Source organism: Pagrus pagrus (genome assembly GCF_965226575.1).
Source record: "Pagrus pagrus genome assembly, chromosome: 18".
Classification (NCBI taxonomy): Eukaryota; Metazoa; Chordata; class Actinopteri; order Spariformes; family Sparidae; genus Pagrus; species Pagrus pagrus.
Window position 1 is genome coordinate 10,578,865 of NC_140202.1, and position 24,723 is coordinate 10,603,587.

Sequence of the window (24,723 nt, forward strand, 5' to 3'; positions counted from 1 at the left end):
TATGATAAAAAGGATGTACAATTTGTTCAGATGTTTATTGTATTTACAGCTTTTCAAAGTTCCCATGACTGTTGGCCATAAATTAGTTTTCTGTCATATCTTATTACAGTTCATGGCATCTTAAGATGAATCATATGATATGAAATTATACAAAGAGATAAAATTGCACATAGGCAATAGGTGGCAGATTATCATTATTACTATGAATGCAGTGCACTGATTTCCTTTCTGGATTGTCTTTAAAGCATCATATTTCCCACCCTTTTCCTGTCAGATTCCAGTAACTATGCCAATAGGTTACAGGATCCATGTAAATATGCGCAGTGATGAGATTTTCTGCTCTGCAGACCAGAACTGTTCATAACTAGCTAGTGAGAATCAGCAGACCTCGTAAAGAACAACAACATTACCCTGCTCCTCTGGAATGTCAACTTGGACAACATGAAACCAAAAGGACACAGGCTCAACACAGACCACTCCACCACTGTCTTCCACTTTTTGCTTGTTCCTCATTCATTTTTACTTATTTCCATTATAACCGCCTGCACAAATATACTGTACTGTAGCTCTGACTGACCTGATTGTTCAGATCCTGGTGGCTGATGAAAGTGCTGGAAGTTTAATCACCCTCGTTTCATTCAATCAAAGATAATTACAGACACAAATGGAGTAATCATCATTATACACAAGAGGTTAAAAAAACCAGCAACGTGTGAATGCACACAGGAGCCATTTCATTATTCAGACACAGGCTTTGCACACCATTAATCCCACACAACAATGAAGTGCACATCCATGGGCTCAAAGGATACAATTACTGAGATAAAGCTTTAGATAACCTTCATTTGTTTACAAATACTATATATTTAGTTAAAGAATAGATGTTCTCAACTTTCAATTCATACTGTACAGATTCACTGCTGGTTTAATGCTCCAGTTTATGTGAAATACTTCATTTGATCTTCTGTAGAAGTGCAATGAACATATTTTGCTGGCAGAGGAAACCACTTCACAAAAAAACGGCAGAACATCTGTGGTGTCGTAGTTTAACAATGCTTATTATTATGTGGGGCCGCTTCGAATTAGAAACAAAAATTAAAGTGTTTTACCCTCACAGACACACACAAACCATGATTAGGGTTGCCTGACCATTTTCAACAAAACAAGAACAAGAACAGGCAAATTTAAGATGGCGCCGTTGATTTGCACTTAGAATCTTCTCACACGACCAAAAGTGAAAATGACAAATGACGCTGAATGATGCAGCCTTGTTATTCTTATAGCTGCTTCTTATGCCGGGGCTACACTCCAGTGTCATTACGAGACATTGGAAATGTCATGGAAAACAAAGAGGGTCCAACATCACACAGGCCGGACAGAAACCGCAGAGCAGTTCTGTATATGTGTGTGTATATGAGCGTGTATTCACTTTACTTGCATCACGCCAGTTCAGCAACATCACTGTACACCACAATGTAAATAACTGCCACTACTAGACTGTGTGCTGTAACTAAAGAGGCACCAGTGCTGTTGTGTGCATGCTTCTGCGGTGTTTGAGTCATTTTGGGCCACGAGGCCCAGATGTCTAAACCTAAACAGATGAATATGGTAGGAGATGGCAGAACACATGGTGGTACATCATGGTGGCTCTCTATTGCCTTTGGTATCACTGCTGATGCTTGAAAACAAGCTAATTGTAATACGATCGCATGTGTATGGGGAAAACCTTTCACTTAGAGAAAAAGTATTTGAGTGTGAATCACACGAGATGAGGCCCTTACCTTCTGGTCCACTATGGAGCACACCAGGTCCTTTACAGAGGACAGCGACAGGTCACTGGCCTCCAGGTTCACCGTCTCTCTGGTCAGTCCTATCTGTAGCAGGAAGGACACCCCATGGAAGGAGCCACGGGAATTGGTTGGGCTGGGGACGCTGTGGCTGCCGTTGGACAGCCGTGTGTATAGCGGTCCGGGCGGGCTCGGCGATGGGGACGGGGTGGACGCCGAGGACGGGTGGTGCGGATGGAGAGAGTGGAGGAAGGCTCGAGGTAAGGATGGTGGAGAGGAGGCAGACATTGGGTTTCTTCCAATGGCAACGTGAAATGCTAAAGACTGGAGGTTTTAAAGGAGGACAGGCTCTTGGTAGGGGGAATCTTTGGTCCTCATCAGTCGTGGTGAGTCAGCACTGTGTGTTTAAATCAAAGTGACATTGTTTTTTTAATATAAATTAAGAGGGTAATAGCCAATCCGCCCACCTGAGCTCACACAACTCATTCACTAGATGGGCAGGTGATGCAGAGAAAGTCTCTGAACACTCCGCAGACTTCTGCAGTAAAGTCACTGCAGCAAACTTCATATCCTGGAGTGATGCTCGCTCTCCTTACCGAGGTCAGTAATCCACTCTGACCACAGGAAGCCTGTCACCGCAAACACACACAGACACAGACAAACACACATAGTATTTGTTATAATGAAAAAGTATTCACCTTTGAGAGTACAACAGAGAAAGTACGTGAGGAGGCGCTCATTCTGCTGTGTTGTTGGCAGAGCAGTATGAAAGAAACAGCTACTTTTCTTCACTTTGCGAACACTTTAGCTCAATTCATTTAGAAACACCAATCTGCCTTCTCAGTTAATGCACTACAGCACCCACTAATATCAAAGAGTCACTCAGGATCGTCATTTACTTTCAAATAAAGCTGAAAATCTTCAGCAGCATTCACCTAACCATCTCACATATAAACCTGAGTTATACCTCCTGTTGTGCTGATGTTACCTCGCATTGTTTTGGTTTGTAAGTGCTTCCTAGGGTTAGCTTTAAGTTAGCTCACACTGCCCTGTTGTTAATGGCCCGTGAAGGGAGCAACAACTCACATTTTTGCGTACGACACCATTAGTTTTACTCTATAACGTCCCTGCTTTTAACTTTACTATCGATGTTCTTCGACTTTCGCTAAACTTAACAAACTTGCCTCACAGGGCCTTTTAATTTTCTGGTGCGCAACATTAGCCGAAATCACACGTAAAAGTTGATACGGCGTATCATTTGCGTGTTTACAAGAATCGAACCTCCACAAACATCTGGAACCGAGGCTTCTGAACATCTGCACCCCTCCCACTTTCGATTGGCTCGCTGGCAGATCACAACCCGAGTCGAGAATGCCAGCAAAACAAGTTATACAAGAGCTGAATCTACACATTCAGAGGGCACTTTGTTGCAGTCGAGCGACACTTCCACGTTAAGCCCGTTCAAAACCAGACGTCGCCTCAAATGTTTGCGAAATAATACGTTACCTTCACAGTCAGCGAAGGGCGCTTTTCTTTCCATTGTGAGTGGACTGAAGAAACTTTGCGACTCCATCAACTGAGGGAAGCGGAGCCTGAACTTTATAACTCTGCACTTTCCTCAAGTCGCGCAGCGTCGCAGCCTAAATGTGACAAACGCCGACACAACTTCTACACACGGGCGCGCGGAGACTGACCGAGCCGTCCATTTATTTTCTCTTATCTTTTATTCCAGATTGTAAATTCATGCGCATCTTATTATCCTTCCAGCTGTGACTACTCCCCCCGCTAGACGAGGAGAGAAAAAAAGAGAGCAGCGACCGTCGCTGGGGCTTGGAGTCTTTTTATTATCTCCGCATAACTGACTTTCCATGCGCGGAGAGGAAAACTTGAACTACAGTCCCTGTGAAGCAATGGCGCCTCCGTTGGAGCTCGAGCCAATGCGCATGTGCTTTTCTTTTCCGTTATTTCAACTTGGTCATGCCAAGGAAAAACTTTATTCAACACGAGCCGGATGGCTCTGTACTACACTGGTTTCCAAAGTGGGCTCCAGGAGTCCACAGGGTGCCCTGAAGGGGTCCATGTGTCCCCATCACAATGAGGAATGGGTTCATTTCACTTTGCTTTGATTAATTAATCAAGTAAAAGTAGAGATTAATGATCATAGCCTTTTTTCTCTTTACTGTATTGACAGTTTAACAGGGGGGAAATATGGTTGTGTGTGTGCTTAATGACTCTGACATGGAAAGTGTTCATTTCTAAGATATGGGGAAGTTATCAGTTCTATTAACTGGACTTCTAAGGATTGCCGTAAAAAAAAAACAGGAAGAGGGACTTGATTTTGCAAGGATGCTTACGTGTTATCTAACTGCCAGCTCGTGTTTTTGATGAACTGATACACAGCAGATTACACAACACATTTTGGGAACTGCTCCATTGTTTCACTTGTGAGATTTTGCAATCCAGTAATGACATTAAAGACAATTTACCTGAAAGCATGATTGCTCAATGCACACACAAACAAGACAAAAAAAAACAAGGATGACAAACAGAGTGTGGTTTATTAACAGGAAAATATTTAAATGCATTAATACTGTGGAAACGCGGGGTCTATTTTCTCTGCCCAGGCCATGAGACCTCCACAGATGTCTTTCAGTGTGATGCTGTCCACTTCTGATCCACTCATCTTCTCGATCACCTGCACCGCCTTCTGTGAGTCATTACCCAGCTTACAGATCACGTACACTAGAGGAAAAACACAGAGGTAAGTTTGGTAACACCAGTGGATCTTAAAGACTTAAAAAAAAAAGAAAAAAAATCAGTACAGATGCATGTCATGACTTGGTATAATGTTTAACTGGTTCATTTCTTTGAAATGCAGGATTAACAATGAAAATATTTTCTTTATGCTTTACGTTTTTATTTTATTCATCACTTTGTTAGACTTGTTCTGGACCACGCACCTAAGAATTTTACAATATGTTGTACTGTGTGTATGACTGTATATGTGATTTGATTTGGTCTCACACAGAAAGGTAATACAATATTATGTGAAATTGTGCTGTCCTCTGAGGACAGTTTTATTATTCAGTATACGAAAATCAGTGAAGATTTTTTCGCTTCTCATTAAAATGTCTTCCTCAAAACTAACTTACTATACTGCACCTTTAATTATATTCAATATACTCAACTTTAACTACTTTCCATGATCAAAGAACAAAGAGAAACACTGTAAAGGACAAAAATCTGCACACAAATGAAAACAGTTGTTTTAGATTATTGACTATGCAGGAATAAGACCCCATATTAAACAACCAAGATGCTCAAAAATCTACAAGGCTAAATTTAGCTCATTGATAAAGAAAGCTCCACACAGTGAATATCCACAACATCACCAAAATAACATCTTGAATATTAATTTCTCTAAAGCAGACCAGCTGCTCAGGTTGACCGTACTTGTTTTGGAAAAGGGCTCACCTAGCAACCCCATTACAACCTGCTACTAGCTGTCCAACCCAAGCGTCCAGCCCGGCAGTATGAGACTACGCAGTGGACTGTGAATATGCACGAGTGGCTCTACGTGCCTGTTCATTTCAAACGTGTTCAGACCCTACATGGTGTTTTGTCATGTTACCTGGAGGCCGGCAGTCACCTGCCATCTGCTGTTTCAATTGGCTGACTCTCTCCTGAAGTAATCGGATCTGTTCGCTCTTCCTGTCCTCTAAACTTGAGAGGGGAATGTCTGGCAACGATATCAGGAGAATAATCACAAGGAAGCGAGAAGCAGGATGAACATGAACAGACAATTCAGAATCTTGACAAAGTGAGACTGATGATGTGCCTCCATCTCCAAAAGGATACTGAGAGAGAAAGGTAAGCAGCATATATCCACCTCCACAAGAGGGCGCACGTCCAGCAAGAGATGGGGCTCTGCATTGTCGATGATCGATTTATAATCCTGGAATTACATAAAACACGCATTGATGCACAAATATTGATTACTTTATAATTAGAGAGGTGTGGCTTTATCTTTTGGAAAAAAAGACAAAAATGTATATCTGCAGTTAAACAGGGAGACCAAAATTACACCGCAAATGGTAAAATGTTGCTTGGATTTGGTTTTTGTGGAGTAATGAACATTTTAACTGTTTTTCCTTAAATCACAGGAAACAAAGCCGTTTTCTAACTGGGGCCCTGTGCACGATCTCGATTACAGCCCAATCAATCATGATCCCCATCTCTGCGCTTAATGACTCAGCGGGTTTGAAAGCGCCAATGCTGCAGAAACATAAACAGATACAATCCACTGCCACTGCTCTCGGTGCCAAATAGAACATATTATTCTTTCCCATAGAAAATCTGCAGGCACAATTTTAAGTCATTTCCCATTTGGGGCTGGGTCAGCGTTGAGATGTAATCAGTTTATGAATGCAAATGAAAACGGGGAAAACTGTGAGTAATCATACAATAAACAGCGCTAAATGCAGGGAGTCACGCAATGGCCAACTATTCTGTGGTATATGTTCCCTACCTGTACTGTGATCCTCTGATCTCGGGAAAGGAGGTTGAGTTTGCGGCACTGAAACACACGGGAAGTCAGGCAATGAGAGATTTCTCCTGTGATTATAGAATAACTGTGTTCTATTGAATGGTAAAGTGATGTAAGAAGCACTTCTTATCACTTACAGAAGTACAATTCCTGTCGAAATGTGTCTCTTATGACCAACCTTATCTGTGGCAGCAGCCCCACAGAAAGCCTCGTAGTCCCCCAGCTGGGTTACACTGGGGTTTTCGCCGCACACTGCACAGCCGGCCTGCTTGGGTCTCAACTTGATGGACCTGAATCTGGCATCCTGGGCATCAAACATCACCAGCTGCTGGCCGCAGGAAGCTGCCACACCCCGGTCAAGGAAAAGGCCACTTTGCGTAAAGCATCACCACATTGCTTGAGTCAGAGAATTGGTTGTCATGTTCTCCTATCTCCTGTGTGTGAACACCATTGCAACATGCAGCCATTTCAGCCGGAAAACTGTGCAACACTTCACTGGCTGACGTAAAAGAAGCCAGGTGTTGCCGTGCCAGAAGGCAGGATAAGACAAGTTTATTCTCTTTGTCTCAATATTAACATGGGAACATTGTAACCACAACAGAGTCATAAGAGCTCTCATAGAAATGGCTAATGTGGAGTCAGCAGAGTACAGAAAAAACATTTCTGCCCGTTTTTGTTTTATTACCAACTTTGCTACAATGAAAACCCTTTCAGCAGTTCTTTGTTGATTCACACAGCTGACTCGCAGAAAATCCTGATGTAAAGCAACAAAATGGCCAAAGAAGGTACTGTATGTAATTCGGGAAGGGAAAAGGATACAGCCTTGTCCAGAGGCGATCTTGAGGACTTCCAAAGCTTGGAAGCAGCCCATTATTCCTGGAACTGAAAGAGAAGTGAAATATTTTTACCAACAACCATCATTTATACGGACTGCTCTCTTCACAAAGTTAATGGTTTCTAGGCAAATAAGGGGACAAGACTCACCCACTCCTAACACCCCTCCATCAGAACAGTTGGTCACTGTCTCTTGGGGTGGTGGTACTGGGTACAGACATCTGTAGCAGGGGCCTCCATGGTAGTTATATACTGTCAGCTACACACAGAGACACAGTAGAGTTGGGATAGATCCAATCCAGTATAAGTATTGATACAGATACTGACTTAATTCACTCATTGGATATCAGACAGGCGTCACCAATCCACATACAGATCCTGATTCCATAGTGTGGTGTTTTTACAAATTATAACTATGCACTAATGCAATTTTTTTTGTTCATTTGTAATTAAACTGATCTACAAAGACATCCAATAGCCCCAATATTAATCCGTCTCCCAGAATTCTATGAGTTAGAAAGTTAGCAAAGTTGGCTAACTCAACGATATGTCCTTAGTTTGGAGATATTTTAGTCTTCAGATATTTATATATCAGAATTGGACTGGTACTGAAAGGTGGATCAGTGCATCGAGGAGCTAGAGGTATGTTGCTATAGTGATGCAAGATTTCTAACTCACCTGCCCCTCCATTCTCAGAGCACTCGCTGACACCAGAGGCTTGCCACTGAGCACACAGGCATCATTCACCAGATAGCGAGTGGGGACATTGTCTGAACAATCAGCCACAATGTCATATATGAGGTCAGAGAAGTCAAGGTGTCATCACAGACACATTACAGAGTTTATATCACTGCTTAGTCACATTTACACATTTCATAACTGATTATACAAGCAGGAAAGCATTGAGCAACATGATAATTGGCAGCTGTAACATAGATTAATGACAGAGATTTAGCCAGTGGCAGGTTGAGGACATTGCAGCAGGATACTGTTGAATGAGTTGCAAGGCGTTCTCTGGCGAGAGCTGCAGGTGGTAGGGAATACACTCAACTGTTGAGTTCAACCTGCAGACATAAAGTCACATACAAAAATATCAATTAACTTCTTAAGAAGTCTGGTTTGGTCCTCCATGATTAGCAGCTATAATACAAACAGAATAGTATTTCAAACAAGCATCTTAAAACAAATATCAGGGCCATATTGATGGCTTGGTTAAACCTAGATCAAACCACAAATAGCACGTGAGTTTTAAATCTGACATGGGATCTTAGTCACATGTCGGCCCCTACTCTTCTCTCTTCCTCCTAATCTTTACGGTCTGCTTCAGCTGTCACAAAGTAAATTTTATGAAAAACATTATCACTCAATGCTCTTGTGTTGGAATTGTACAGTGCATTTAGTGAATTGCCATTGATGAACAATTACGATAAAAAGTAAGAGGGCGGTAGTGTCTGTGTGATACAACACTGTCCAGGTGCTTTCCTACGCATAGAAATGGCGCCCTCATGTGGTCATTTGCTTTACAATGTGTATGGTAACCACAGTAGACCCACTGTTTGGGAGAAAGGCACCAAAAACAGCTGTCTCTAAAATAACATGTTTACACAATATTTGCAGACTGGGGAGAAATACACAACCAAATATAACCTGTGGTGAGACTGGAGAGCGCCAGCGTGCATAAATACAGCAGCCAAAGGGTCACAAAACACTTAGAAATACGCTAATTATCATAGTTACAGAACATTTCCTAATAACATCAAACTACTAAGGTCTGTCTACAGGAGCACATTTCTCAAAAGCTCTTTTGTGCTTTTGGATGATACTGATATGAAAGTGCTTTGGACCTCTATGTACTGTCATTCAGTACCTTTTAACCGCATTGGCAGCAGACAGAGCCTTGGCTTGGCCCCGGTTCTCCTCCCCATGAAGCACCTGTCTGTGCAGGTTACTGAGCTCCACCTCGTCATAGTCCAGCAGGCCCAGGCGCCCTGCAGAGACAGAGAGAAAAACATGTCAGTCAGAAATGCTTTAGAGTAAATGTCAAACTCTGATAATGGAGGAAAACCATGAAGATTAAACTCTATAACCAGGGAATACATTTTACAACGCTTTGGCACTTTTTTTATCATTAGTTCTTGGTCATTGCCCTCTCTCAACGTTGTAGGCATGCACCAATGTATCAGCTGAGCATCGGTATCAGCTGACATTTGCCTTGTTGACTGCTACCAGCCCACTGGCAAACAAGATGGCATTTACCGATAGCAGGGGCCAATGTTTATCTGTTGCGTCATCAGACCGTATGCTTATGTTACGCAGGCTCTACGCAAACTTCAATAACCCTTTCCTACACAGCTTTCCTCAGTTATCCCCCCCAGCTAGTTACATAGCCAAAGTGTTGGTTAAAATCACCTGAGGCAACAGGTTATATAATTTAGACATCAAAAGAAAAATATACTCACAGAATAAATCTTAAAATAAAAGTAACAGCTCTAAAAATGAGTAGTGTAATTTATTTCTTTTGGGAATGTAAATTGGTAATTTTGGTTGCTAACCTCTTCCCCTACATTTAGTTTGCCACTTAGATCGCTAATGCTAGACCATGCTTTAAGGAAAATGACATCTCAACAATTACACCAATACGGCACAGTTATTTCAAGGATAATGACTGAAGGGTTAATGATTTAATCTGTTTGCCACAAGGTCAAACTGATCATTAATCAATTAGGTTACCTACCAATGCCTGCTGCTGCCAGATACTGTGCCAGTGGGCAGCCCAGTCCTCCACAGCCCACAATCAGCACCGATGTCTTGGATAAGTTTAGCTGACCTGTGGACAATCAAGATTCACTCTGTTGTTGCCATAATTCTTGACATAATGCTTACTGTATTGTGCATCAGAATGACACTCTGTAGCCATCCGTACCTTGTACACCCAGCTCAGGCAGGAGGAGCTGTCTGCTGTACCTCATGATGTCCCCATTGCTGAGGGCTGCTTTGGCTTTCAGGGGAGTTAGGGGTGTCACTTTGTCATGCAGCTGCAGCACTGAGGCATGGCTCTGATATCACACCAGGAAAGAGTTATTACACGAGATGTGAGAAACAAGTTTAAACAGGAGCTGTTAGCCATGTGGCATCACAGCCCTCTACAGTCTGCTTCTATAATATACAGTAATGAGCTACACTTATATTGCTCTTTACATATGTTTACAACCCATATGTCTGACATAAGGAGCTATTTGGGAAACACTCCATAGGGAGGGATTTAAGTTGCTTAAAGGATAAGTTCATCCAAAAATGAAAATTCAGTCATTATATACTCAGCCACATGCCAATGGAAAGTCAGGTGAAGTTTTGTAGTCCACAAAACATTTCTGGAGCTTCAAAGCCAAACAGAGTTACAGCAATCTCCGAAACAACTGAAGTAGATGGGGACTTATTTTGAAACGTAAAAATAAACTACAGAGGAAAAGTATAAAATGGCTCCACATAAGGAATAATCAAAGTCTCTGGAAGCCCTGAGATCCCAAACTGATGTGAAAAGACATTATTACACCCTCAAGGTGCAGTCGAGTTCATGCAACCACTTTAGACGCAGTGCATACTAACACTTTTAGCTTAGCAGCCACAGTGAAGTTTTCGACTTTAATAACGGTGTACATGACATCTTTTCAAATCAATTTCGGATCTCGGAGCTTCTGGAGGCTTGGATTTCCATGGACGAGCTGTATAAACCCATTCTATGTTTTCTTTTGGATGTTTTTTTACATTTTAAAACAAGTCCCCATCTACTTCAGTTGTTTAGGATAACACTGCAACTGTGTTTTGCTGTGAAGCTCCAAAAATGTTTTGTGGACTGTGAAACTTTACCCTTCTTTCCATCAGCAAGACACTGAGCAGATAATGAGTGAATTTTCATTTTTGGGTGAACGTATCCTCTAAGTAGCATTTCAGCTGTAATGAATCAAGTGTGCTCTATGTTTGGACCCTTTAAAACACTTTTCCCCCTAATAGGCCTCCTATATTTCTCTATTTGTGAAAAGACATTTAAGTGTGCCACTGACTTCTTCTTTGTTAAGCTAAAAAGTACCCATTTGCTTTAGTTACATTGTAGTTAGCTACACCATGAATGCTAAACTGCTGGATATAACATGAGGCAGAGGTTATAAAAACACATTTCTAACCAATTTAAACAGCTAATGTCACCCTTCATTCATTCAGTTGAGTCTGTCGTACCTTTTCCAGTTGTGCCAGTTTATTCTTCAGAGCAGCAATCTCTGTCTCTTTCTCCTTGAGCTGTGCCTTCAAGCAGCACACCTCTTCAGCCATGACTGCTCGTACGAAGGAAACACATGCAGCTGCAAAAAATGTGTGTACCAAAGACAGACGCTACAGCTCTGAGTTAGCTATAATGTAACTTTTTAGACAGGAGCATGTTTACATTTGTAGCACACGAGACAGACTTCCGGGTTGACCACGTGACGATGACACCACGTGGTAGGACGTACGAAGCGCTGCTCTTCCGCTCACATTAAATAAATAAATAAATAAGCAGATGAATATAAAATCCTGTGATGTACTTTTATAAGATAAAATAGAAGTAATTGAAGCTTTAACATAGACAAACAAATAGCTCATAAAAACTCATTAAAAAAATATGAGTTTCTATATATAAGCCTGTGTGTACTCGCAAGAAATATATGTTTTTTTCCTTTTTCTTTTTTTTTTTTTTATCAAACATAAAGCTCCCGGCATAATGGGTCCACTTAGACAACACGTCTTTTAACCTACAGGCTGTAGGCTGTAAATCTGTTGATCTATTGTTTAAAATGAGCAATTATCAGAGGGAGATATGTGCTCATTACACTGTCTTAAACAACCATGTGCTTCCTGAAGCTCTCTCTCTCTCTCACACACACACACACACACACACACACATAGACACACGTACACAGCAGTATAGTGACGCGCTGTGGTTTAGAGAGCCACGGGTCCTCCTCCCTCCTGCCTTTCACATGATCTGTAAGCTCTCACAGAGGAGCGACAGGAATGTGGAAAGGAGCGTCAACAACGATGGCTGAGCGCAGCCACTTTCCCTCAACACTGCGTTTATTTTACACTGTGACCATCTGGGTGACAATCATCCACTGCACCGGCGGAATTCCCTGGACACAGGAAAAGGTAAATAAATCCAGAGGATCTGCTTACATTTTGTGGCCAGGCAGTCATTATGTTTAATTTAGACACTCAGGAAACTGAAACTTGTAGCCTCCTTTTGACAAGGCTAACTGAATGTTTGCCATTTTTAATTGACTCTTAGTATCTCATTTACTTTTTTATACTTTTTTAAACATATGCAAGGCTATTTGAAATTGCGTGAAAAATAATTACATTAATTTCTGTTCATGTTGTGCTTAAGATGGAGATAACCTACTTGACCTATTCAATATGATAAAATGAAATGCATATATTCATTCATGATATTCCAGCACTTTGCACTCTTTCCCGGCACCGTTGTGTAATTCTCTTGAGATGCACCTGGGTATGCCTGGCCATTCATGCTCCTCATTTATGCTCTTCTTCTCCTCTCCTCTTTGCCTAGTTGCTATGGCAGCACAGTCATCATCATTGATCCTCCAATTGCAGGTCTTGGTATTTATAGACCTTAAGTGGACCCCCTTTTAACCCTCTCTGAGCCCAGTGCGCCCCAGCTCTTTGGAGGACTACAGTCAGTCTGTGCGACCACATAATTATACTTTGTGCACTGTGTGCCGCGCTGTAATTACAGGACCGATGTTTGACTCAGTTTGGCCCGAGTCATACTGTGAACAGGTTTTGTAAGAGCGTGTTTATATTTCGATTGTAATGACCAGAGTAGAGGAATGTGCCCTCCCCTGTTGCCCGACACAGTAAAGTGAAACCAAATTAGGAGGAAGAACAAATGTCTCCTGTGATTTCCAATAAACAATTCTTCTGTCTGAAGATCTTAATTAGATTTCAGGCAAAATTACCAACATATGCTGGTTCCTGCTTCTAAAATGCAATGATTTGCTGTTTTATGTCACAGTGAATTAAATGTCTTTAAGTTTTGGGCAAAACACTTCATTTGAAGATGTCAACTTGGGCTTTGGGTATATGTACTAGTGATTTTGTTTTACTGTTTTCTGACATTTTAAAGACAAATCCATTAATTCATTGATAGAAAAAACAACACAATGACTGATAATTTAAAAAATTGCGCCATGGATTTGATGATATGCTTCTAATTTCAATCACATCGCCAATTAAGGGCTACCAGCAGGCCCCGTTCTTGAATAGCTTTGACTATCCTCTGGGTTCAGTCTGTTACTAAGACAACCACAGCTCTCAGCAGGTGAACTTTGAGACCAAATGAAAAAAGAGCCATGGGATCGGAGGATCAATATGTTTTTTTAACCCATGACTGCAATTTAGCATGCATCAGATCGACCCTTACAGCTTGAAACCTGAATCCAAATCCATTCTGTCACTGCTAAGCTCGCACAAACTGGTTAATCTGCTCTTGTACAATCATGCTTATTTCCCAAAGTTGTTGACAGGCACTCTACACTCAGTTCAGTTCCCTGCTTTTCTAAAGTAGCCCTTGTGTGTATTTGAAGCCATTCAATCAATGCCTATTCACACTGTCTGAGTAGCTCTTGTGTCTCTTTCTGAGGAGCTGTTTGAGTGAACTTCCCAGCTCATCTAAAGCACGGTGTTTGATACAAATTTTAGCACAAGATGAAACTGTTGTTTTTATATGTTAATCTACCGTATGGCTTTTTTACACACTGTCATGTACATGTAGGAGATGTATATCTTTCTTAAGATGGGTTTTATCTCCAGATGTCCCGTGCAACTTTAAAGGGGCACTGTGTAGTTAAAGAGAATAAAGTCAAACTCCGAATTTTACAATATTAATGAGGTGATAATACAAACTCAGAATTTTATTTTTTGCTGTAACAGAGTAAAAAAGGTGTTCCCAGAGAACAATAAAGTCCCCAGAACACCCAAAACACAAAAACACAAAACTACATAGTGCACCTTTAAACTTGAACAAAGTGCCACTCTTGGCAGACATAGCGACTGTTTTCCTGTAACGCGAGTGTTGTGACACACTAAATTCAGTGACTCTGCATGCTATTTGTCAATCACCTTGTTGCTCAATTTAAATGCATCATATGAAGACTTCCCCTGCTCTGACAGGAAGAGTTGTTGAAGCATTGTCATCATGACTGACATTGACTGAAAATAGGAGTTGACGCTGGTTGATAATATTCCATGATCCATACTCTGTTTGCGACACTGCAATTGACCCCAATTCTACTTCTCATCCATTTTGTTTCCTTCCTTTGGTTGTGTTCAGCTCCATCACCGAGCTCTCACTCTATCACAAGATGAGATCAGTACCGCCCTGTCTCACACTGACCTGGGCCAGATGTGGCTGAGGGACTTGAGGCCGCTGCTGGTTACCAGGTATCCAGGCTCTGCAGGCAGCCAGGCCGTGCAGCAGGTGAGTTTATTCTCAGTTTCTCTGTATTTCAGATACAGAAACATTTACACAGGCAAACATGTAACCAACCTTGAAACATGAACTGTGTCATGATACAGCCATATTTTGCAATAAATGCCAAAAAAAGTGCTAAATCTAGTTGCTTTTACCTCATGGAAAACACAAATTAGTGTTGACTGAGAACCTTCATCAACACAAATTAGTGTTCTTGCTGAATGATCATTAGTAACGAGTAATACCTGTGTGTGTTCATAGCATATCAAAACAACCTTGGCTTCCCTCGGAGCAGGCTGGGAAGTGACGGAGGATAAGTTTGTGTCACAAACACCCTACGGCCCCCTGTCCTTCACTAACGTAATTGCCACCCTCAACCCGTCGGCCAAGCGCCGCCTGGTCCTGGCCTGTCACTACGATTCCAAGTACTACCCACCACAATGGCACGGGAGGGAGTTCCAAGGGGCCACTGATTCGGCCGTCCCCTGTGCCATGATGTTGGAGCTGGCCCGTGCCCTGGATGAAGAACTGAAAGCTCAGAAGGTGATGACCTGTAGCATGTGATTTAAAGCTAAAACATGCAATTGGTTGAAGGTTACATAATGCATTACAGATCTGTCTGTCTGTCTGCGTGGGCTTTTCAATGGTAGTGACGCCACTTTGTGGTGTGTATTAGCTTTTGTGTTAGTGACTAGCAGTGAGGAGTTGTGGTCATGAATCACAGGCAACAGCTACATCAAAAACAAGTCCAAACATCAGCGGTTGCATGAACTGAGTGAACTTCACTGTAGATTTTCCTTATGTCACGGATCAAGTATTGGATTGGGTGAGTCTGAAGAAGGTGGTACTAGCAACACAATTCCCAGGCTGAAAGGTAAATTAGTTTAATTAAATAATAAGGTTGGTGTTATCTTTATTTCTCCTGTTGTCAGAATTGACCTCCTATAATAGCTGGACATTTTTAGCTAAAGTTATCAAAACCACAGTGCACAGTGCAATTTTGGAATTTTACGGGACTATTTTCTCCCGCGGATTAATACACACCCCAATTGGATTGACCGTGAAATAAACTACATTGTCCATATTCATGTTAATGAAAAAAACATGTCGCCCAGCGTGGCTCACTGATATGTGTTTACAGTCATGAGCAACAATGGTGCAGTATGACACAGATGAATATTCCAAATCAGACTTCAGCTACACAGAAAACATTTGGTTTTGGTCTTTTCATGGGATTTGTTCACACTAAGAAAAATGTATAATTTTGCCAGCCTTATCCTCTAAGCATTTTCATTGAGTGAGTCGATTAAGGAAATTCTCTAAATTTAATTATTCTTTCATATAAGACACCCAACAACAACATTTTTAATCCAAAACCTATAATTATTGTGTCTTTTTATAGGAATTAACACAAATTTGCCACCAAAAATATTTATTTACACTACAAACAAGAGTCTCGTAAGGAAAACACTTGGTATTCATGTAGCTTGCTCTCTGCCCTTTTCCTGATTCACAGTTGAGCTCAGGCCCCTGTCTACTGGGCGTATGGTGACGGGGCCTGTGACAGGGCAGGATCAGCCAAGGGATGTGTTTATCAGACTCAGCTGTCTGTCACAAAGGTCACAGAGGGAATAGGAATCACACTGAATACCAATACATTATCTGCCATGGAGGCAGACACATAATCAATATCACAGCTGATAATTGACTCATTATTACAGAAGGGTATTTTTTTTAACAAAATTAAAGGAAGAAAGAAAACCTCAAGCAGTGTCTGTGTCACTATACTCTCATAACCACTAGGGGGCAGCAGAACTCTTTGAATGTAAACTCTCCTGGCACTTAATGACTTCTTTTTACCTCCCGTGTAGATTTCCAGTCCCGACCTGACCCTGCAGTTGCTCTTCTTCGATGGAGAGGAGGCTCTTTTCCAGTGGACCCCCACGGACTCCCTGTATGGCTCTCGCCACCTGGCCCAGAAGATGGAGACCACCCCACACCCCGCCGGAGCCACGGACACCAACCAACTCCACGGCATTGTACATCACAGTTCCATTTACCACTCACCCTTCTCTGCCCAAACTACAAGAGATTAGCATAATCACTTAATCACACTTAAGATCATCCCTTTGTTAGCCCACATCAATTTCAGGACAATCTGCTTAACCCTGATCTCCTCTAACACACACAGCCCACACAGGCACCTCAGCAAGGGAGCTGCATGTCTTAAATATATTTGTGCTTCAAAGCCACACATTTTATCATCTGGGAGGATAACAAACATCATTTATTATACAGTGTATGATAACAACATGTCACATTCATTGGTGTAAGTTTTTGTATCCTAGCTGTGGAGAGATAGCACAACTGTTAATCAACAAATGTAGACATTCCTGTGGGGACAGACAGAGATAAAGCAGACCATATCTTAAAGAAGCTAGTGTGTGTGCAGGCCTGTAGACAGACAGAGGGGTTTTTGTGTGCCTTGCAGAGACTGAGGTCAGTGTGTTGCACCACCACACCATGATTACTATGGGAGTGGGCTTCTTGTGAGGGACTTATCTTCGGGATGGTACCTCATGGTCGCTCTCCCTCTCTCTGTTTCTTCTCCTGCAGGATCTGTTTGTGTTGATGGACCTGATCGGGGCTCCCAGTCCACGTTTTGGCAACCAGTTCCCCAGCACAAAGCACTGGCTCTCCAGACTGCTGAGCATTGGTGAATAATCAGATGTTTTATTAGAACTTTAAACACCACGTAGGTCTGTTTACTTTGGCGAAGGTTAACCACAAGCAACTGGAGTCACTTTAATCACAAGTCATTCATCAGTAGTGGAAGAAGTACTCAGAACCTTTTAGCTAAGTAGCAATAACACGCCATATGTGAGCTGATTGTAACGTGACGTGAAAAATGAAACCTTCTCCGTCCCTCTCGGTTGCCTATACAAGCCTGTGGACAATTTGTTTAAGTTGTTTTAATTGTTTAATTGTTAAAATGTATGTTAGTACAGTACATTAGTACATTGCATACATTATTTGTCACACTGTATCTTTTACTTATTTTTAGCTTAAACAGAGCTAACAGAGCATTAAAGGCCCTGGTAATCTCTTATCTTGAATTAGCTTCTTAGCTATGGGTGCTACTTTAACATACTAGTTTTGATTATTTATCATGACAGATTTCTGCTTTGTGTTTTTTGTCTTGCTTTTCTCACTTTTTTGAAGTGGATGAGGCTTTGTCTGATAAAGGGGATGTCCCATTTTTCTGTGCACCCATCAGGATTTACCAACATTTTAAATCAAATGTGATTTGTGAGGTTGTTTGCTTCAAATCAAAACTGATCAAACCAAAGGCTTGATGAAGTAAATCAGCTCATTCTTGAATTGTTGATTTATTAAACTATTGATAAAGTGATGCTTTTGTTCTTTAAGCTCAACTAATAGCTGTCCTCCCTCTTTCATCCTCAGAAAAGCGTTTACACTCCATGAACCAGCTTGTGAATCATCCCAACAGTGAAGAATATTTCTGGCCCGATGTACCTGTTGGCCACATACAAGATGATCACGTACCATTCCTAAACAGAGGTAACACACTAAATACTACAAATATGATTCCTACAGTATATTGTGCAGCTCTGTTGGGTGTTCACCTTCCTGTACCTCTCTGTCAGGTGTACGCATCCTCCACCTTATCCCGTCCCCCTTCCCGTCTGTGTGGCACACGTTTGATGACAACGAGCAGAACCTGGATCGCTCCACCATTCAGAACCTCAACAAGATCCTGCAGGTTTTTGTCCTGGAGTACCTCAACGCCAGACCAACCGTCGCTTCAACCCCACAGAACGCCCCGTAAAAACCTCAGCCTACCATTCAACAACTTTTTGATGTTTCACTGTAAAGTAAAGACCATGGGCTGTTGTTTTAAAGACTGAGAGAATAGATTATGTTGAAAGCTGCTCCAACAATATGTATTCCTTGCCTTATAATCGAGATGTGAGGTTGAGACGCAACTCTGCACATCAGATGGGTGCCAACTGCAGACATAGAGAAGATGTGTAGAAATGCTTGATGTCGACTACATGGACAAGTACAATTTTTTTATTTTGGAGATCTTTGTCTAAACATACGTTGGCTCATGTACGTATATGTGAAAGGTATTTTCTTGCCAAATGGGTTCATAAATGAATTCAAGACTCTGAAGCTTCATCTTCCTTTCTAGGCCTTAGCAACAAGATCAGTACACAGGATCTCCTGTGTGTTTTTTACGACACTGCTCTCTTTATATCCACCTCAACCCCTCCTTTACACTGTGAGGAGGCATCTTAGTGTCAATGCTAATGTCCAGGGTCTGGCGCTTCAAAGAGAGGGGAAGAGGGCAATGCAGACGTAAAACATAATAATTCAAAAGCAAGTCAAAGCTGTTGATAATTTCATTATGAGTTCCTTTGGGAACATCCAGAATCCCTGATCTGTTATGTACTATGATAAATATACTCAATAGGGCCACCCACGTGATGCTACCAAAACATACGTGGCAGAATATATGGCAACAAACACGTGAGACAGTGTCAGGCTGTGTGTTTCAACCTCAGGGTACATGGTATTTCCTCTCCTATTGTAAATCTGTTCAGTGTTTATAGAGAAAACCTGTCAGCGGCAGGAAGTGGGTTTATTTGTATTATAACAACATCTTAAGCCCTTCATATCCTGTCATCTTAGATAGTGAAGTGGATAACTTCCTGTGCTGATGTTTCATGTGACTGCCTTTGTTTATATGCCATTATTAGCCCCATTTTTAAATGTAGATCCCACAATAATATACAGTGCCCGAACCTGGACTTCCTTTGTTTTGAGACCGAAATAAATGTTGATTCAGAATATGAAGGAGATCATGCAGTTTTTTTTATCTTTACATCTGTTTGTTTTATTGTGGATTTAGAAGTTGATTTTACTCTGATGCTCGGTCTTTTTGATTATAGTGACCTCAGACAGCAAGAATAGCCAATACAATTCTTCCAGTTTTATGTGATGCTCAGGTCTTTCTCCCTCTCTCAGCCTTAAAGCTTTTAGGCCTTCTTCTCCTCAGCAGACCAAAGCCCCCCATCCATCCCTCTGCCTCACCTCGACTACAATCCCATGATTCACTTAATCCCATCGGGGAGGACCATCCCTGAATTCCACACCACCCAAATCCCCTTCAATCTAGCCTACTCCCATGAGAACTGAACGTTGCTCAGATATATTTGTGATGCCTGCCAACAATATGCACAAACATACTGTATATCTTGTCTTGAGGGAGATTAAATGTGCTCAGAGAGCCATTACTCATCTGAGACTGCAATGTGCTGTAAAGTTCCCTCCCAGAAAGTTGTGAAATCTGTACATTTTAATCCTTTCTCTGAATGTTTGCAGTAGTAAAACATAAGTGATCTGCAGCTCTTCACGTATTCTTTGGTCTCATACTGTGTTGATCATGCTCATCTTCTCCTCTTTCATTTTTGTCTTTGTCGACTTTGCGTTAGTTTTCTATAAATGCTTTCCTCAGGCATTTTACCTGTCAGTCATCACCAAAATTACTCAGCTGAGATGTACAGAAGAAAATATCTTTAATTAACTTTAATCTTAAGAAAAGTCTCTTATTCAAAATATGTCTTGGTTCAGTCCAACCAACGAGGACACCAGCATGTTTGAACAAGGAAAAAGGGGAGAAGCAGAACAAATTGTTGTACAGCACTGTAGTGGGGCTTCCAGTAATTTTTTGCCTGACAGCAAATTGATGCGTGCCCAGCTTTAATAACAGCCGAGCTCTAATCTGTGGCTGATTACAGTGCAGAGTGAACAACAGCTTCCAGCTGTAGAGTAAGGCAGTGATGGGAAAGGCCGGGACTCTCCCATGCAAGGTGTGTTTCAGATTGTTAGAAAACAATAAGCCTGTCAGGATCCATAATAGTAAAATGACTTGAAAATACATACAGCCATTACATGATGGAGTTGTAACACTTCAAGGCAATACATTGAATATATATTTATTAACATATATATGTTAATGAATATGTATGTATCACATATATATTATTTGTTAACACAATACATAGACGCCATCACATCGAAACTGTTATTCCTTCAAATCCTGTTGATAATTTTAGTTAACTTAAGTAATTTTTAACCAAAATTCTTACATATTGCACTTTTAAAGCAACCTTAAATTTGGGGTGTTTTCTAAATAAATTACTGAGATTGTTTACAATGTGAACCATTGTGAGCAAATCTATGTGGATAGCAGGGCAGCCTGCTAGTTCATGCAAAGAAGCAATTTACCAACAGAGGGCAGTAGTGAGTCATATTCAGTTTAGTGGAAACTTAAGTGTACTTCTGCTTCTGGTGTTTTTCTTACACGGTTTTATATGTTGGTGAATGCAAATATGATTGCACAAATTTAGCTAATACCACACTAATGACTTTATCTCATGTCAGCAAGGCATTGTCAGTGTGTTATGACCCACGAATATGGCCAATAATATGTTTAAAACATTGTACACAATTATGCGCTGATATTTAACTGTGACCAGCCTTAAAAAATATACAGAGAGACTTACAACAGGCTATAATATATTCTTGCATGATTTCTTTTTTTGCAGGAGCAACAAAATATCAACTGTGCAGCACAGTTTGATGTGTACACGCCTCCAGTTTTAAGTAAGGGCGGTGAAATCATATGCTGCATTCAAGCGCTCTGAGTAAACTCCTAATTCCATGTACCAAAGAGGGAAACACAAGCACACGAGATTGTTAATGATACGACAAACGGTTTTGTGATGGTGTTCACGCATTTTTGGCAATAAATAAATAATAATAACTTGAATAATTATATTTTAAAAAATTATGTTGCAAAATCAATACATCTCGACATAAATTAGTTGCAATAAGCATGCATAATTGTGAAAATGTGAATACATAACTACTGAAATTAAATTAAAACATATAAATTAAATTAAAAGAACATAATATATAGCATTATTCCTGTTTATCAGTGTAAGAGGGGAAAAAAGTCATCTTAGGGTTTACCGGGTCTTTATTTTGCCTCGAAGTTGTGCTTTTTCCCAGTATTCCCGGCAGCCCTTGAATGCAGCATTGATCCCAGGCCGGTCTGTGAGGAGCGGTGGTGGGGATTTCATTCCAGCCTCCAGTCCCGCGTGCACACAGTCGTTCAGCGGGTGACCACACAGAGACGAACAGCACCGACTTGTTGCGAGAATGTGACAGTGTAACATTTTTGTTTTTTATCATTTAAATTTGTAGAATTACGTCGCCAATTTTTAGGCACATTTTTGTCTCGGGTGTTTGTGTCAAAGAAGCCATGGAGCCGATAACAAAGTGGACACCAAAGCAAGTTGTCGACTGGATGAAAGGTAAGTTATGTCGCGAGCACTTCATGTGTAACGCTAATTTACATTTTTTGACAGAAACAGTAGCTCTTTGGAGACTTTACTGCTTTTCAAAAAGCTTTTCCGTCTCAACTCTGAGTCGCTCCTCAGATATGTATCTCGAGCTGGTTTCGTAGAAACTGCTCCTGTGTGTCAACATACCTCCACCGAGGCGTCAAACAATGGGACTGCATTTATTTTACTCTCACTTACAGATGTCAACAAGTTGAGCAATTTCACTTAAAATTAGTTGTATAGTCCGTCCTGTGATTCGGCTTTTCAATTGCTGCTCATTGTCAATGTTTTTATTGTATTGTGTGTTAGTTTTCTGGGTGACAAGCATGAGCTCACTTCAACACGACACTGTACATTTTGCCTCCCTTCAGAACCTAAAGAAATGTTGGATTCAGTCCCAAATGCACTGGTGTTCAAACGTTTCTATGCCAGAAATCCTAAAGTTAGTGTCACTTCAGACAACAGACTCAGTTAGCTGGCACATTTTGCCCCAGGGTTCCCAATTTAAAACCAGTTTTGTTGTCATGTGAGGAATGATAGTGAACTCACACTCATTGTAACCATTGTTTTAAATTAAGTATTAGATGTGTTACCAGTACTCATTTTAACCCTGACCTCAGTTATGAAATCACTGCCTATTGTGGCAAACTTGCTCCTTATGAGGAAGCCAGAATGATTGGAAGCCCATCAATCATTTTGCAGTCAGACTTCTATTTTAGTGCTTTTTTTGGATCTGACACATATAAAAAAACATACCTGTTTCAGGCAGTGAGAGGCATGCCTGCTATGGTAATAGTGACATCAGTACGCTTTGAACTTGAGTTCAGTCACAACATTGGTATGTCTGGTGAGACACAGCAAATGGTATTTGAGCTATGGATGGAATTGGTCATCGTTCCAAACACATAAAACAGTGAAGTGTGTTTATATTAAACAGGAAACGGAGTAATGAGCTGTTTATACAGACAGCGGTGGGACTTTTTGTCGTTTGTCTCAAGGACATTTGGAAGCTTCCCAAAACAAATCATATGTGACTTCCTTTTTCTCAATTTGTATCACAGGGCAAGCTCTTTAGTCATTAATTGGAGCTATGACAGTGTTGTAGTGCTGTTAGTGCTGATTGAAGCATGTGCTCATCCATAGTTGGGAGCTAAAGGGGATTGTGGAGGGGTTAGTTTCAGTGTGTCCAGTGAAAAGAGCCCAGCCAGGGCACGCATGGATGGAGGATTAGTTGTCTACACAGGCCCCATTGCTGTCGGTCTCCTGCAAATCTGACTCAGCGTTTGTCTCTGTAGGTTTTAACCAGTGGATTTGCAGAGCCCTACAAACATGGTAGAAGTGAGCGAACTGAAATGACAGCAGACCAGTCATGGGAATAGTACATACATTCATTTCACATACAAACCATGCCTTAACATGAGCATCATCCTACATTTGACTGTTTATACCAAGTGATTGGTATTGATTCATTATTGTTAACAATTTCATTTAATCAAAGGTGGTCACTGCAGTGTTGTCTTATCACTCAAGATTCGACAAGAGGCCAATGACGCAGCTTTACAGTCATTCTCAAAATGTAACTTTCCTCATTGTGGTTTAGCAAGGCTAAATAGCCGTTTGCCTTGGTTAGCGGCGTCATCAGTGGGTGTAGACTACAATTACTTTGGGAGAAACTGGATATGCCTTTAAGCAGTCAGAGCCACAAAACAAACACACTAAACAAGTAAAATTCAAAATACAGCTCCACCGTTGGCTATAATTTAAACCATTTCTCAGATCACTGATTGGTCTGACTTCAACCTGCTGGGTCATATCTTCAAATTTAACTGGGGCTGGGTGGTAAAGACCTTAAAATATTGTTGTGATATTTTTTCTTCAGTATTGCTACACAATATTACAATATTTTGACCAAACACCTTGACATCGATATTGCACAGTACTGATTATTGGTACTTAAAAAGAAATATTAACACAATTATATATATTCTCATATAACGATAATGATAGAATATTGATGTGAGGCCCAGTGCTAACTCAACATAAAATGAACATGATTACTTCTTTTGTTTCTCTTTATGCAGTAAACTTTTGAAAAGTTAAAGTAGCAGCTTGTGCGCCATAATTTTGTTTAACATCTTAGCGTCCAAGAGCAGCAAAGAATGTGGCTAAGAGAGGGCCAGAAGTCGCCAGCTGTTACCACTGAAAAGAAAAGACCTTGTGTTGTCCTCGGTGACCGCTGTACGGTACACAGCCACAACATAGCATGTAAATACTGATATTGCTTGACTGAAGAACAACTTGTGTAATCCTTTCATACCAAAGACAAGCAGCATCGAACTGAAGTAAATCCCATGTCGAACTCAGGGTCATGGCCTCATGTTGACCTGTTCACACCAATGGTAAACATAGGTGTTTCAAGAGTTGTTGCGCATCTGTGACAGAAGTAAAATTAAACTCCAGAAGCACTTATGAAGACCCTCTCTCTCATTTGCCTCAGGTTGTTTTCCTCAGTAGGACAAGGCTTTTTTGTGTATTGAGGCTGTTGTTAATCACTTGCATTGTTCAAGGAGATCAAGTGCTGGTTGGTGGATGTTTATT

General features: G+C 41.1%; 4 protein-coding genes across 5 annotated transcripts in view; 2 read left to right on the forward strand and 2 right to left on the reverse strand.

Annotated features, from left to right (window-relative positions):
- Positions 1–3,614, reverse strand: part of prkd3 (protein kinase D3) — a 41,097-nt gene extending 37,483 nt beyond the window's left edge. For both annotated transcript variants that reach the window (XM_084382043.1, XM_084382042.1), the window contains exons 1-2: positions 3,294–3,614; positions 1,782–2,416 (exon numbers count right to left, since the gene is read on the reverse strand). In XM_084382043.1, coding sequence (XP_084238169.1) covers positions 1,782–2,075 — 294 coding nt within the window. In that variant the 5' untranslated portion in view covers positions 2,076–2,416; positions 3,294–3,614. The remainder of the gene's footprint in view (positions 1–1,781; positions 2,417–3,293) is intronic.
- Positions 3,615–4,326: 712 nt separating this feature from the next.
- Positions 4,327–11,637, reverse strand: mocs3 (molybdenum cofactor synthesis 3). The gene is made up of 13 exons (XM_084380974.1): positions 11,401–11,637; positions 10,091–10,223; positions 9,902–9,994; positions 9,035–9,155; positions 8,157–8,231; positions 7,846–7,963; positions 7,318–7,426; positions 7,153–7,215; positions 6,512–6,675; positions 6,316–6,363; positions 5,646–5,742; positions 5,419–5,526; positions 4,327–4,529 (listed from the first exon to the last, which is right to left on the reverse strand). The coding sequence occupies exons 1-13, from the start codon at positions 11,491–11,493 to the stop codon at positions 4,372–4,374; spliced, it is 1,380 nt and encodes a 459-aa protein (XP_084237100.1). The 5' UTR covers positions 11,494–11,637; the 3' UTR covers positions 4,327–4,371.
- Positions 11,638–12,154: 517 nt separating this feature from the next.
- On the forward strand, positions 12,155–19,575 carry qpct (glutaminyl-peptide cyclotransferase). Its single transcript, XM_084382098.1, has 7 exons — positions 12,155–12,345; positions 14,549–14,695; positions 14,951–15,232; positions 16,561–16,728; positions 17,306–17,405; positions 18,155–18,271; positions 18,358–19,575. Exons 1-7 carry the CDS (start codon positions 12,214–12,216, stop codon positions 18,537–18,539), a joined length of 1,128 nt encoding a protein of 375 aa, XP_084238224.1. The 5' UTR covers positions 12,155–12,213; the 3' UTR covers positions 18,540–19,575.
- A 2,302-nt stretch (positions 19,576–21,877) lies between these two features.
- LOC311273413 (connector enhancer of kinase suppressor of ras 3-like) overlaps positions 21,878–24,723 on the forward strand; it is a 50,161-nt gene continuing 47,315 nt past the window's right edge. The window contains exon 1 of the mRNA XM_084380487.1: positions 21,878–22,095. Within this exon, the coding sequence (XP_084236613.1) occupies positions 22,044–22,095 (52 nt within the window). The 5' untranslated portion in view covers positions 21,878–22,043. The remainder of the gene's footprint in view (positions 22,096–24,723) is intronic.

Bases quoted from the DNA above. Each gene is read 5' to 3' on its own strand.
- mocs3 (XM_084380974.1), bottom strand. From the start codon at position 11,493: ATGGCTGAAGAGGTGTGCTGCTTGAAGGCACAGCTCAAGGAGAAAGAG. The intron at 6,364-6,511 runs GTTGGTCATAAG...CGTGTGTTTCAG, and splicing joins GGGCTGCTGCCACAGATAAG to TGCCGCAAACTCAACCTCCT. The intron at 5,527-5,645 runs GTATCCTTTTGG...TATCGTTGCCAG, and splicing joins CTGCTTACCTTTCTCTCTCA to ACATTCCCCTCTCAAGTTTA.
- qpct (XM_084382098.1), top strand. From the start codon at position 12,214: ATGTGGAAAGGAGCGTCAACAACGATGGCTGAGCGCAGCCACTTTCCC. The intron at 17,406-18,154 runs GTGAATAATCAG...TTTCATCCTCAG, and splicing joins CTCCAGACTGCTGAGCATTG to AAAAGCGTTTACACTCCATG. The intron at 18,272-18,357 runs GTAACACACTAA...CCTCTCTGTCAG, and splicing joins CGTACCATTCCTAAACAGAG to GTGTACGCATCCTCCACCTT.